At 50.7% G+C, this 14,680-nt stretch overlaps 1 protein-coding gene across 2 annotated transcripts in view; it reads left to right on the top strand.

Annotated features, from left to right (window-relative positions):
• The window catches only part of PINX1 (PIN2 (TERF1) interacting telomerase inhibitor 1), a 1,062,731-nt gene that overhangs the window by 36,340 nt on the left and 1,011,711 nt on the right, over window positions 1–14,680 (top strand). Inside the window, exons 2-3 of one of the 2 annotated variants that reach the window (XM_069605725.1) lie at window positions 11,477–11,508; window positions 12,634–12,743. In XM_069605725.1, coding sequence (XP_069461826.1) covers window positions 11,484–11,508; window positions 12,634–12,743 — 135 coding nt within the window. In that variant the 5' untranslated portion in view covers window positions 11,477–11,483. The remainder of the gene's footprint in view (window positions 1–11,476; window positions 11,509–12,633; window positions 12,744–14,680) is intronic. The other variant, XM_069605727.1, reaches the window with a different exon arrangement.

Here is a 14,680-nt window from a genome sequence, read left to right as displayed (position 1 = left end):
GCCTACACCAGGTGTTGGCCATCATGACTGCACGCCCCTCAGTCCGCAGGCACATATACATGCCCAGAACACCTGCAGAAAGGCAGGCTGTTGTTCAGCAATTTTACGGGGTGGCACACTTCCCCAAAGTCCTAGGTGCCATTGATTGCACTCATGTGGCTCTACGCCCACCCAGGGCCACTGAGCACATCTATCGGAACCGCAAGCACTGGCATTCCATCAACGTACAGGTTGTATGTGATGCCAAGGGAATCATCACCTCAGTATATGCCAACTATCCAGGGTCCAGCCATGATAGTTTCATATTCAGAATGTCACCCCTAAACCGGGACCTGGAAGCTGGCCGGCATGGCGACACATGGCTAATTGGTGAGTATAAATGCCTCTGCACATGCATGTCAGAAACTCAGAAATGGGAAAACCCCACTAATGACAACCATTATCACCTCCCCAGGGGACAGTGCCTACCCTCTGAGCACCTACATGATGACGCCAGTTCGGAACCCCACCACACCACCCGAGGTAAGGTACAACACAGCCCATATTGCAACCCGGGGCATAGTGGAGCGCACATTCGGAGTGCTCAAGTCACGTTTTCGCTTCCTTGACCGCTCTGGTGGGCAGCTGCTATATGCGCCCCCAGTAGTGTGCAGGATCATAGTAACAGCATGTGTCCTGCACAACGTTACAACCCGCCGGGGCGTGCCGGTGCATATGGTGGTGCCCCCCCATCCACATCCACATGCACGGCCGCTGCGCATGGGAGGTGAAGGGGCACATGGTGAGGCAGCCCGTACCCAGCTTGTGGCAAATTACTTCACCTAAAATCCCACCCCTGTGGAGTGCAAACAGGCCTGGCACATAGCAGCTGACAATCAATGATGATGACAAAAGGGACCGTCAACTGTCACAACCATACCAGTCTGAGATTGTTCACCTGGAAGTGTTACATTGTGTGCATCCCTACCTACTTAAAAACACCCAATGCTGTGCCACAAAAAGACACACATTCATGTAGCAGGAATGACTACCCCCTTGCAAAATACCACATCAAAATAGTACCATGTCACCCAACCCCTACCCATCTCAGCTACCCAACACACCACACCACACCATGGCATGCAATGTGAAAGCAACCAAATGAATGCACAACACATGACACGTGTCACAAAGTGCACTGTCCCTAATGTAAACGGGCCACAGAAAATATGCGCTCAGCAATCAATAAGAAACCGCACACATGAACAAATACTTACCAGCAACACAAAACATCAGTTCAGGATGAAACGGTGTCAATATATGACAGTAAAAAATTGAAGTACTGCAAGTCTCACTACCTGACTAAGGCAGCACATCGACTCCTTCCAATTGCAGAGTGTTGCTGTCAGGCAAATGTCTCAGTGTACTGCATACAACATGAACTGCATCTGCAAAGGAGAGGGCCTTGTGAAGACCCTACATGTATATAAGGAGAAAGACATGGATGCACAAGCACATATCAATACATGATGCAGTGTACAATCCAACAACAATCACCACTAGGGATGTACACATAGTTTTGACTACAGACTGCCCACACAACTCGGGTAGCCCAATGTCACTGTGTAAGTTACTGTCAATTGGTCACACCCTTTGCAAGCCCATGGAACGGTGAAACAGGAGGGGGGTGTGTGTGTCAGGAAACCAAGCATCTAACCCAAAGACAGGACAAGCCTGCATGTGCCTCGCTGGAATACACAGTGGATGCCACTCAGGAGTTTCGAGGTACAGGGTGCACCCCAACACCCACATGCGTGGATGTTGAGAAAAAAAAATACCTCCATGGGCTCATGGCCTGCACGGCTACGCTACACTGGGAGAACTGCCGTCCCTCTCTTCACCCTCTACTGCTACATCAGGAGGTGGCCGTGATATGGGAGGCAGCCCACGCAAAGCCCTGGTATGGTCCTCCATGGCAGCAAGCATGCGGGTCTGGAAGGTTTGGTTCTGCAGGATGATCGTACGGAGATCCCCCCCCTCCCCCCCCATGCAGCACCTCACGGGTTGCCCGCATTTCTGCCTGCATGGCCTCGTGTGATGCCCGGATCTCCGCACGGGTTGCCTGGAGCTCAGCTGAGAGTGAACGTGCGAGCTGACCTAAAATTCCAGGAAGCCTCAAGTTCACGCAGAGTATCTCTGAGGAAACCCGTGTTCTAACCTCAGGGCTTCCCTGTGGGTCTGTGACTCTACAGATATGGCTTCGCGCAGAGCCTTCAGTCCAGCCCGGTGGTCCCTGTTGGACGCCAACATGTCCTCCCTGTGTGAGTGGCAAATGGAGTCTGTTGCCTGCTGCTGGAGCTCCATCTGCCTTTCAGGGGGAGAATGGAAGTGGCTACCCTATCCATTGCCTGAGCCATCATTTCACAAGATGCTTCTTGTTGTGCTGCAATACTGTACATGGAGTTCTCCCACACTGCATTGTCTGGTGGCGCACGGCCACCGCGTTGACGTGTGGTGCGATCTGCACCTTGCTGTGCTGGCACTGCCTGAGGCTGCAGGACTGCATTCCTCCTTTGATCTGCTGGCCCAGGAACAGGAGCAAATATTGTGAAGTGTGACCCTGCATCCGTAACCGCCAAAGGCGGACTTACCAACACTGAAATCCCCATAGAGGGGTCTACCCCCAGTGCAGGTGGGTTGGACAGAACAGTATCCCTGCCAGAAACACTCACCTGCAACGGCACATATGTCTCACTGTCCGATTCAGCACCTGATTCCTAGAGGTCTGCAGAGGTGTACCCAGAGTCATCCCTGAACAGCATGGTTTGTAGGACAAATGGGTTTTCACCCACCACCACCCCACGTCCTCCAGTGGTGCGCTGTTATGGCTGTGATTCCTCCTGGGTCTGCACCATCTCCTTCTCAACAGCATCAAGTGCCTCATCACCTGCAAAAACATGAAAGATAACAAATGGAAACAGGCATGAGCACTATAGCACACACATAGGCCTGACGAGGCAGAGATCATAAATTACACATGCCCCACATGACTATAACCATGGCATGCATGCACTGTCAATGAGAAAGGGAAGGCAAGAAGTAACCACCGAGGACTCCAAGATGGAAAAGGAACACATGTGCTGCATGCTGGATAGCACTGGCATCACACATTAGCCTGTGAGTGGCATGTCCAATACACATACATGACACATGCCAGCACACAGATGGCACGTAGCATAGCCATGGTACATTTGACAAGTACAGCCATATTGTAGGAAATAAGTACTGTCACCCATCCATGTGAGATGGACATCATGATATACAACATGCAAAATAGTGCGACAAAACACGCATGTGCCACACGCTGCAACAGATCCAGTGTTCAATTATACAGTGATGGCAGGCAGATGGATACATCAATGGTTGGTCACTTCAACATGTCATGTTGAACATTCAAACGGGGCCATAAAAATGATTGTGTGTAGGCCATTACTCAATCGGCCTGAATGGTTAAATCATTCCCATAACAAGGTAATAAATGTGGCCCATTGTGGGGTATAATCTATGACAGAAGTATGTCACATTTGTGGCAGTAGTGCAGAAAAATGCGTCGTAAAAATGGCAAGGATTGAAACAATCGGGTTGAATGAACAGGAAAACATTATGAACAATGTTGTTGCAAGATGACAGTTGAAGGGCAACTGCAGTAATCTGGTGCAAATTGTCTAATTGTCTACTGTGGTCAGAAGGGATACTGTCATACCCAAACCCAAGGCTGGGGAATGGTTTGGAGGAAGCACATAGGTGACCCATACCAGTCATGACTACACAGTCTCACCTGGCACTCAATCAGAACACATCACCCAAGCAACATACACATGGATTGCACACACATGCATGGGCACTCACCGGGCAATGCTTCAAGATCTGGTAGGTCTCCCACGCCTTGGATCTGTTCCTCTGTGACGAAGGTTCCAGCAACAGACTCCTGTTCAGTGAGTTGGTCGTCCTCTGATGGAGACCCACCGCCAGTCACCAGAGTAGAGGCATGATTGGAAGCCAGCTTGTTCTTCGCTCTGCGTTTCAGGTCATTCCACCGCTTGTAGCAATCATCAGCTGTGTGCCTCACAAATCCAAGGGCACTAATGTCGTCTGCGATGGTCTGCCTGTGGGCCCTACGTTGAGCAGGCGTAGTCTTGCACCCTGCAGTCACCACCATTTCGCGGCTATGTGCCAACACATAGGCCACAATTGCATCTAGTTTGGCGTCATTGAAGCTAGGCTTCCTTGATGTGCCGGAGTGTGTAGCAGTGTCTGGGGTCCCATCCTCTAATGCCAGAGCACCCTTCTTCTTGGAAGGTGGTGTGGATATTGAGTGGCTTACGCTGCTCTGGTTGGTAGGGGCAGAAGCGCAGGTGGACTGGGTACTGTAAGTTTGTGAAGGCACAATGACCAAAGGTCTCGGTGCAGGCATTGGCTGCAGGGTGATGTTGGCAGGACCAACCTCGGTGTGATGGACTTGGACCGACACTGTCCCGGCTGGGAGACTCGGAGCTGGGGTAGATTGAGCTGCAGCTGCCCCTGCAGCCTCCCCACCATGGCTACTTGGGGCAGCAGATGACATTGCTGGCCCAGATCCACGTGGCCTGGTGACAGCAACTTTCACCGCCACACGTGGCTTAGACCTGGTGACCTGGTCATCCTGTGCCGGTTCAGTTGACAATATGGGCCGGTTTAACAAGGGCTGAGCTGGGATGGTGTCAGCTACATTTCCCACAACCATTTGGGGGAGGTGGGGGCATAGGTGGCCCTGATTGGTCCTCCACACACTGCCCGCTTGGGCCACCCTGCACATCCTGGCCACGTCCCCTACCGCGCCCACCTTTTGGAGGTCGGCCACCTTTGCCTCCCTTACTGCTTGGTCGCCTCCCAACCATGGCACTGATGTTGTTGTGCGTATGGGAGTTGCAGTAAACAATTGTCCTGGGCAATTGGGGTGAAAGGGGTAGGGTACTAGATGGTATTCGTACCCTAGTGCTCTAGCAAGGCTGTCTGTGACCCCGGGGGGAAGATGACGGGTCACACAACGCACATACACCCCGAAAACAATATCAAACGTGCATGCAACCCCTGGTAGACCACGTGCGTGGGAAAATGAGCCTACAATGACCTCTGAAGGGGTACGCGACACACGGGGGCAACCACAGTTGGAAAATATGTGCGCGACTCACCGTCTGCCTGGAAAAAGAACGTAAAAAAGACGCGCATGTGCGCGTTGGCGACACCCCCGCCAAAAGAAGAAATGAATGCAGTCTGAGGAAACGGGAGTACGAACTGGAACCGTTGTGAAGTAATTGCGTGTGAACCGACAAGAATCACCCGCTCGCTCTCCACAAAAAGCACGTACAAGAAAATGGCATCCTACACGTACCTTTTAAGCCAGCCCACACGTGCGACGTCACTTAGGCGCCTACGCGCTAAGGGCCTTTCCTCCAATCACACGCAGTGACACCGGACGTGCAGTTTTTTCACGTGTAGAATAAACATGCACCCGTGTTGTGGGAAACGCCCGCGCGCGTAACGTTACAGATGCGCTTACGCGCTAAGGCCCTTTCCTCGAATTTCACGCTGACGTGCACTTTTTTCACGTGCCAAATGAGTCTGTATTAAGCTGGCCACGCGACAACACACAGAATACCACGCTCCTGCCCAGAAGGCCATTTACCTGCCCCCCAGAGCCCCAAGCACACTCCCACCTGCCATCTGCTGCTGCCGCCTTCCTGCCTGCTGGCCACGTGCCCTGCTATTTGGTGCCTGCACGTCAGCCATCTGCAGGGGTGCAGTTGCTGTGACCACCCCTGCTGGAACTGAAGACTCCCGACTGGGATACCATTGCTCCACAGCCCAGCCCCAGGACCCAGTTGCCCACCCACACCTGCCTCTGGGGTTGCCATGTCGGACACAACACCATCTGGCACCACTGGCAACCCCCAGCCAGAGAGGCAGAGGGCTACCAGCTTCAGTGCCAGTGAAGTTGGTATCCTGGTGGAGCAAGTCCTGGGGCAGTTGGCAGTTGGAAGTTTGCGCGCCGACAATGAAGGAAGGAAGAGGATCTGGATGGACATCGTGAATGCCATCAACGAGAAGGGGGTGGCAGTTCGTGACATTGGAAGCGCTGGGAGGACTTGAGGTCCAGGACCCTCAACAAGGCCCGGCGCCTCTTGAAGACAGCGGATGCCAAGGGGTGCCGGGTCGGCTTAACCAACAACCAAATGAGGGTCCTGGAACGTATACACCCAGCGCTCCACGTCCAGGTCTTTGAGAGGCAGACCCGTCTGGAGTGGAGCGGTAAGTCTACATGCGTACTGATTGAACGCTGTGCGTGTTGAGGTGTGCCAGGAGTGTGCAGGTTGCACATATGTCTTTGTAGGGCCATGTATGGATGCGTATGTACAGGGACGTGAACCTGCCACATGTGATTCCTCTCATGTGTGAGACACATCGATGGTGTATGTGTTGGTAAGCATGCTGGCCAAATGCATGTGTGGGTGCACACATGTAAAAATTTATGTGTATGTACTGTGGCATGGTTGTGGTGTCACACATGGATGCTGGTTCCTGCTGCATGTATCTGCACTATGTACGTGTGTGTGTGTGTGTGTGTGTGTGTGTGTGTGTATTTGACAAGTGTGCAACTGTGATGCAACATGGATGCATATGACACTGACATGTAGGAGGCTGATTGCCAGATGTGACATGGATGGCGATGTTATCACTGCGACAGGTGGTGGAGATATATAGATGCATGTAAGTCTGGTGGCGTGTGTGCATGCGATGTGCACTCCCTGTGTTGCATGTGACGTCAGGCTCCCCTTCGGCTGCTCATGCTGTTTGTGTATGGATGGTGCTGCCAGGTGCAACATTCCTGTTGATTTGCTCATGTGTGTGAGTTGAAATGACATATGTGTTGGGGAGTGTGATACCATGTCTGAAGTTTGACACTGCCACTCATGTACAAATCTCATGTGTGTATCAGTCCATTGTACAGTGCCCTGATGCCTTTGTTCTATCTCTCCCTGTCTGCAGCGTCAACTGATGAAGAGGGCGTAGAGGGTGCTGTGGAGCAAAGCGACAGGGATCGCACCGCCAGCCGGAGACGCAAGGCCCAGCTCCCCTCCCATGTTGTCATCTCGTCGGGGAGTGAGGAGTCTGGTGCCGCGTCCCAGGCCACAGCTGCCGAGGGTAGGTCCAAGAGGCGGAGGTCGAAGCTGGACTCCTCGGCAGCAGAAGGGGCAGCAGAAGGGGCAGCTGAGACCCCACAGGGTCCAACGGAGGAAGATAGCACGGAGTCATCCAGGTTGGTGGGGGGTTTGGTGGAGGAGGCTGTGGAAGGGACACACACGGGGTCTGGAGCGGGGGGGGGGTTCCACTGGTGCTAGTGGTGCAGTCCAGGGACAGGAGGCGGCACAGGCCGCCGCAGAGGTGCCTGTGTGTAATCCTGTCCCCGATCCTGGACTGCATCATCCCGCACCAGCAGGGATGCCTACGTCCAGACCCGTTTTCAGTGAGGGGATGAGCGCACAACAACTGGCCTTCCTCTCCCTGCGGACATGGCAATCCGGGACCGGGTTGAGCCTGTCCTAGCTGGGTTGGCATTGCGTCAACGGGGCATGCGAGCTGACCTGCAGTGTTTTCGTGAAGACACTGCACGTCATCTCGGATGCCTCTTTGACCGCGTTGACCTACTAGGACGTGTCACCAGTGCTGGATTCATCCGTGTGCTGGACCTTCTTCCAACCCCCCCCCCCACCTCCTCACCTGAACCCCCCCTATGCGCCAGTCGTCCTCCATGCCATCTTCCCACACATGTATCACCTGTGTACCCTGTGGAGCTGCCTCTGACCCAGCGGCCAGGCTGGCGGGGGACACATCCCTGCCACAGTCAGGAGTCGGATGTCCAGCAGGGGTGGCCCCCACAACAACTGCACCCCAGCCGGAGGAGGACGCGCAGGCAGCAAGAGGCAGGGCACAAGCACTGCAGCAGCAGGCACAAGGTGGGAGCGATGATGGCTCGGGCCATCAACATCAGAGGGGCAGGCATTGGCCAGAGGGCAGGAGGACCCTGGATTGGGAGTGTCTTCCGTGTGGCAGCGGTTGGGCCAGGCCATAGATGTGGAGTGGGGGCGGGCGGAAGAGGTACGGCTCACAATGGTCAGGGCGGAGAACTCTATGCGCAGGGCGCTGAGGCGGGCCGAGTGCCTCAAGGCAATTCGCAGGGAGTTGGAGTTGAACATGGCATCGTCCCTGCAAAATCTTGGGGCCATGGCAGAGGCCCGCCTCCAGGACATAGACCAGGAGTTCGATGATGCCATGGCCCGGGAAATCAAAAAGTGAGCCGTCAGACTAGCCCGCCCCCATTGTATATAGTTTGTAGTGTTAGGTTTCATTTTCGTTTTGCTTTCTTTTGGGGTGCTTGGACAATGCCCAACACCTGTTGTATATAGTTAATTGTTAGGTTTTTTTTTTCATAGGTTTCATTTCATTTGTTGGGCTCCTGGACCCTGGATTGAGTACATGTACATAGTTGAACTGTGGATTTCTGAACTTTTTTTTTTAAATCACCATGGATCAATGGATTTTCACATTTACGTTTCCTTTGGATTTGCTTTGGTGGACGGAGAGTTTGGACAAACTTTCTTTTGGATTAGTTTGGATTGAGACTTCATTTTTTTTAATTCATTTTTGGACATGCATTTATTTTCTTGTTTTAAATATTCATGTTTTCATTCCATTGCCTTAATTTTGTTGAGAATACATTTTGATTTATTACTTCCATGTGTGGTATTTGCTCATTGGTGTACTGCACCCAGTGTATGTGTGTGATGGACATGTGTTGATGTACATAGTTGACTTTTGCTTTGTGTTATGTAATGGGCTTTCAGTGTAGGGTGGATGGGAAACTTGATTGGGTCTCAAGACTGGGGTGGCGGGCAGTGGGATTTTGGTGGACATGAGGCCCATGAATGTGCATCTTTGACATGTTTTGGGGGGGGAACATGAGTCGGGGCCTGCTGGCAGGTGCCTGCCACTGCTGGGTGGGGGGGTGCAGGGGGACATGAGTCGGGGTCTGCTGGCAGGTGCCTGTCACTGCTGGGTGGGGGGGGGGGGTGCAGGGTGACATGTGTCGGTTCTCACTTGTGCATGGTGACATGTGGGCTGGCTAGGGGGCATGGCCAGGGTGGATGGGGCTGCCTGCGGGGCATGGCCAGGGGTGCAGAGTAGTCCCCTGTGGTGTGGGCTGCCTGCAGGCTCTGGGGAGGGTGGTAGAGGGCACACCTGGGAGGACACACACTGCCAATTCGCTTTGGGGCACCCCAGGAATACATGTACCCCGCTCGCCCAAGGCCTATCGCGTGTGAAACTTCCCGCGCACCCCAGAAAGACACGTACCCCGCTCGGCCAAGGCATATTGCGCGTGTAACTTCCCGTGAACCCCCGAAATACAAGTTCCCCGCTTGCACATTTGCAGTGTAGCAGCCCTGTTAGCTGGTCCAGGGTTAGCGCGGACCTTTGCGCTGCATTGGGTATTTCAATGGTTTTTCCTTGCGCAAGGGAGTTCTTGGGGACGTAACTGGCACTGCAGGATGTTCTCTGCGCCATTGCTCATAATTGCTTGGTAATTCCATGAATATGCGGTGCGCCAGACTGCTGTTTGGCGCACACGGTTGGCGCACGCTCCCTCTAGGCGCTGCTCACGTGCGCTGCCTCTGCGCTGAAATCTATGAATTACCCCAATAGTTTTGGCTCACCTTGGTGCCACAATTCAATTTAGCGCTACCATTCGTTTTAGATCTTAGATGCACCTGACTAGGGAAACCGTGAGCATCTCTATAGATATATGGGATGCAACATGCAACAGACCATGTACAATGAAAGACTCTGGGACTAGGGGGTCGGTTGGGCCTGGGTAATGTATGGATGCTCACGTTCTCTCTTGCGCAGCGGTGAGCGAAAGGGGGACGAACGCAAGCAAAAGCAGTGAAAGAAAGCAAAGCAAGAGACAGGGAAAAGTGGAGTTAGCAAAAGCGGAAACGCAGTGAAAGAAAGCCAAGCGGAATGATAGAAAAGGTGAGCTAGTAGTAATGAGACAGCTAAGTATGCTGGCGGCACAGAAACGGCCAAGAGGGAGTGCGAGAGAGACCCGAAAGTAAGGAGAGTGGTGCCAGTGACCCGAAACAGAGACAGCAAAGAGATAGTGAGAAGGAAAACAGACAGTTAAGCGAAGGTGCAAGCGGCCCGAAAGTGAGAAAGAGGGTGCAAGCGACTTGAAAGAAATAGTGTGTAAGAGGTACTTTAAAGGGCAAATGAAGATGCACAAGAGCACAATGAGAAAATGAAGGTGCAAGAGAGCACAGTGAAAAGTAAGGAGAATTGTGCAAGAGGCACAGTAAGGTGGAAAGAAGGTGCAAGTGTGCACAACCGGAAAAGAAGGGGTGCAGGAAGCACATTAAAGTGGAAAGGACAAAGTGAAAGAGGCACAGAAGAGGACAAGCTGCCAGCGACTAAGGAGAGGGGTTAGAGATCAGAGTGGTCACACCTGGGATGAGCAAAGAACCCAGCGTTGTGGAAATTCTGATACTACCCCCATGAAAGAACTGTACACTGACAAGAGGAACGTTTTGTTTCTTTGAGACCAGTGGGACCTAGGTTTGGGGAAGGGAACCCTAAGAGCCCCACAAGAGACATTGTTGAACTTGGTGAAGAGAGGCCTAGACTTGGGGAAGGGAGCCCTGAGAGGCCTAACAGGAACGTTTTTTGTTTGGAACTGGAAGGACCGAAGGTTGGGGAAGGGAACCTCGGGAGACCGAGAGACATGGTTAACTCTGTTGACTTGCTGCAAGAACCCTACGTGCAAGGCTCCAAGGGAAGCCCTTTTGAGTTGAACTATTTTGAACTGGCAGAACTACACCTATTGGTAAGACTGCCTGAATCCAGCTGTGGTTTACATTTCATTTTGAATCACAATTCTTCCTTTAAAAAGAGCCCCCATCACGTTTGGTTTAAGAGTGAGGGCAAGCATAGGTTTGGACACAGACAAACTTTGGTTTTGGACTTACGGACATCAACGGCCCTTAGAAACATCAGTTGAGGGAACGGCCCCTTAGAGTTCAGGCCTGATAGGCATTACACCAACCCCACAAAGCATGATGATGAAGGTTTTCAAACTGTTACCTTTGAGTCTGTCTCTTTCTTGATACCATGCCTGTCTCGCAATGTCTGTATAGTACCTTCACAAGTTGCTTTGATTGGCTGTGCCAAAGCTCGTTTCCAAGCTTTAATATTCAACCATCGCCCCCAACCTACCACTCCCATCCACCCTTCTCCTTTAATTTCAATACCATTTAGTCTGCTTCATCTGTACAGCCATTGTCATTCTGTCAATTTCTCATGAAGGTAGCATTGATATTTGTTCTTTTTAATTCCTCTTTGAGTACAGTGGAAAAATGACTGCACTGAAGCAGGCACAGTGTAAGTATTAGTTACAACACTCCCTTACAAATGAGCAGTGAAATCCCATAAACATTGGCTTACTGATGCAATACAGACTCCACTTCGCCCTTCTTTGTTTGAGCTTCCAAATTCTGTTGCATGCAATTTTGGGTTGATTTGGGGGCCACATTTTGGTTGTGAATAGCAACTTTGTTTGTTTGTCTAATGTGTATCATGCCTTGGTAGTGTGCATGCAGTGGTAAGTTGCGCTTTATAAATAAATTCTACTACTACTTCCAGTTCTTTGCTATGATACTCCCGTTATCTCTGCATCTGAACAGCCAGCAGTGGTTGTCACTCTGGTAAACCTTAACCTTGATTACACTAATGCTATATTTGCCGGAATCCCACAAAGCCAACTTACTCGGCTATGGTTTGCACAAAATGTTGCTGTTAGACTTCTTTTTCAGGTACCTATGTTTTCCTCTCTGCCTTTTCGAAAATCCCTAAACTGACAGCCTGTCATGCAGAGAATTAACTTAAAAATACTCTGGTTTTTATGTGTGATCGTGGACTGGCCCCATATTACCAGTCAGAAAAGATTACATTGTATCATCCGACATGAACTCTTAGGTCTGCTGGTGGTGCCCACAGCCTGTTACTGCCCCAGAGGAGATTGTAATTTCTCTTCTCTGTCTTGGGCCCACAACACTGGAATTCTCTTCCTCTTAGGAAAATTACTTAATTGTCTTGGTTTCAGGAAGACTCTAAAGACTCTCCTCTTTAAGTGAACATTTCTATTATGTTTCCTCTTTAATCTCCTTACTTGGTTCATTTGTTAAAATGAAATTTGCACCCAGATGAAGTTCATTCTGTTCAGTTTGGATTAGCACGATATAAGCTTATCAATCAAATCGTAAACTGATTGCCCAGGGGGTCATAATTAATTTTCTGAAGAAAAGACGATGTAAGACCCACAATAAGCACGTGTTGATTTATTTGTGCATTATATTAACAAGAAAGTAAAACCTCAACTGCACATGTTTCCTTCAAAACTGTGCTGCATCTATTTTAAGGACTGTATCAATCTATCCCCGCTTCGTTGATGCCCATACCTCTGAACTCTCAATAAAGGATAACATTTTCCATTGCTCTTGTTTGCAGCCCGTAGAAAGCAGAAGTGGTCTGTGGATCCTCGTAACAGCACCTGGAGTAAAGATGAATCGAAATTTGGCCAGAAGATGTTGGAAAAAATGGGATGGTCCAAAGGAAAGGTATTTATAGAAAGCAAGGAAAGAATTGTGTTTGACTTCAAAAGTTTGATGTTAGCACTTGGGGTCCAATTCACAGAAGGCTGCAGGTGCAGAATTTTCAATGATGGTATGTCCCTTGCTTTCTGCTCTGGCAGCTTCCTGCATGATAGCCCTCTGATGCACAACAGAGGCATATATGCAGGGACAGAAACTGGGGCAGGTGCAAGGACCCTGCAGCCAACCCTTGAAGGGTTTTGAGTGCTTGGTACATGCGTGATACTTAAAATCCCTCGTCCTCGAGCCCTGTGGATGGAAGCCTCCCATTGCTGCCTGCCTGCGACAGGAGAAAACTGGTACAAGCACTGCTGACTCATGAATCTGGGATTTGTTCAGGGATGTGAGCGTAATCCACAGCATGGTCCCTAAGTATACAGTTTGTGGTTGTGCAATTGATGCTTGGCTAAAGGAATTTGTGCATGTAGTTTTGCTAATGTATATGTGCATACCTGCACAATGTGCACCAGAGGGAATCTCTCTGCCGGCTGTGTTCGGTGCCCAACTGTTGTCATCTTAGTAGGCTTTGGTTTCCCTTAAGTTTTCTCTGCTGTCATATGGTAGATTTGGTTCAGAAGAATAACACTTTTTTTTTACCATGAATAAAAGGGTATGTCAAGCTTGGTAGGTAGAAAGTCCATGTCTGCCTTTTTTGGTAGGCCCCTTGAACGTTTTACTATGTTTTTGTGAGGAGCACCACCATTTTTATCCAGTGAGCCCAAACCAGGTCTCCCTGAGGAGGCACCCTTTTTATTAAATTATAAAGTGCAAACTAAGGCCCAGAGGGCATCTAGGCGCTAACAGGTGGGGGCCACACTCAGAGGCTCAAGTGGCACAGAAGAGCTCTAGCAGGACGAGAAGAAAAGATTAAACAGATGTGTCTTCAGAGCTCGCCTGAAGGGAAGATAATCGGAGTCCTCAAGCCTAAAGGGAGAGTGTTCCGGAGGCTGGTCGCCAACACAGAAAAGGAGCAACCCCCTCCCCCCCCAACATTTGTTTCCAATAAAAGTTAGGAATTGCGAGGAGGTGGTGAGAGTCCAATCGTAAATATCTCGAGGGACAGTATCTGACCAGCTTATTTCTCAGAAAGTGGGGACCTCCGTTGTGCATGGCCCGATGGACCACGGTACAGGATCTTTAACTCAATGCGAGCTGTGACCAGTAACCAATGCAGGCGGCGTAGCAAGGCATGGGACGGGGTCAACAGAGGCATCTTAAGTGCCAGGCGGGCTGCTGCATTCTGCAAAAGTTGCATCTGTTAAATCTGGTATCTAGGTTACCCCAGATAGATGCCATTGCAATAATCAAGTGAACTGATTATAGTAGAGTTCTGCAGAGTAGTCCGGTTTTCAGGAGGAAGTAAAGGAAGAATTTTCCTAAGAGCCTTCAGTCTGCCAAACCCTGCACTGCAGATGGCAGAGATCTGCGACTCGTGACCCATTGGGTAGGAGTTTTACTCGAAGACTTTTCACCGAGGCACAAGGGGAGGGACAGGGGCCAAGAGACTCCGGCCAGAACTGTGAATTCCAAAGGTGGTCCCTTTCTTGGGGACCAACCACCAGTACCTCGGTTTTTGTGCCATTTAGTTGCAGCCAATCGACGGCCATCCAGCTTCCAATTTTCTCTAAACAATCTTGCAGCTTCTCGACCTGGGAGGAGTCCAGCCGGAATATAAGATGCGTATCATCGACATAGGAATAAAAAATAATTCCACATGCAGTGATAATATCTGCTAACAGCGGCACGTACAAATTAAAAAGCGGGGGGAAAAAGCTGACCCCTGTGGGACACCGCAGAGTAACTCTAAGAATAACAAGTCTGGAAGGAGACCGTTTGAGCACGACCTGTTAGGAAGGAGCGGGACCAAGTAGCATGGACCCAGCTATGCCTGCCTGTTTAAGCTT

The sequence above is a fragment of the Ambystoma mexicanum genome, chromosome 4p (assembly GCF_040938575.1).
Source record: "Ambystoma mexicanum isolate Mex_15411 chromosome 4p, UKY_AmexF1_1, whole genome shotgun sequence".
NCBI lineage: Eukaryota > Metazoa > Chordata > Amphibia > Caudata > Ambystomatidae > Ambystoma > Ambystoma mexicanum.
The sequence above is the reverse complement of the archived record's forward strand: the minus strand, read 5'-3'. Positions and strand labels throughout refer to the sequence as shown.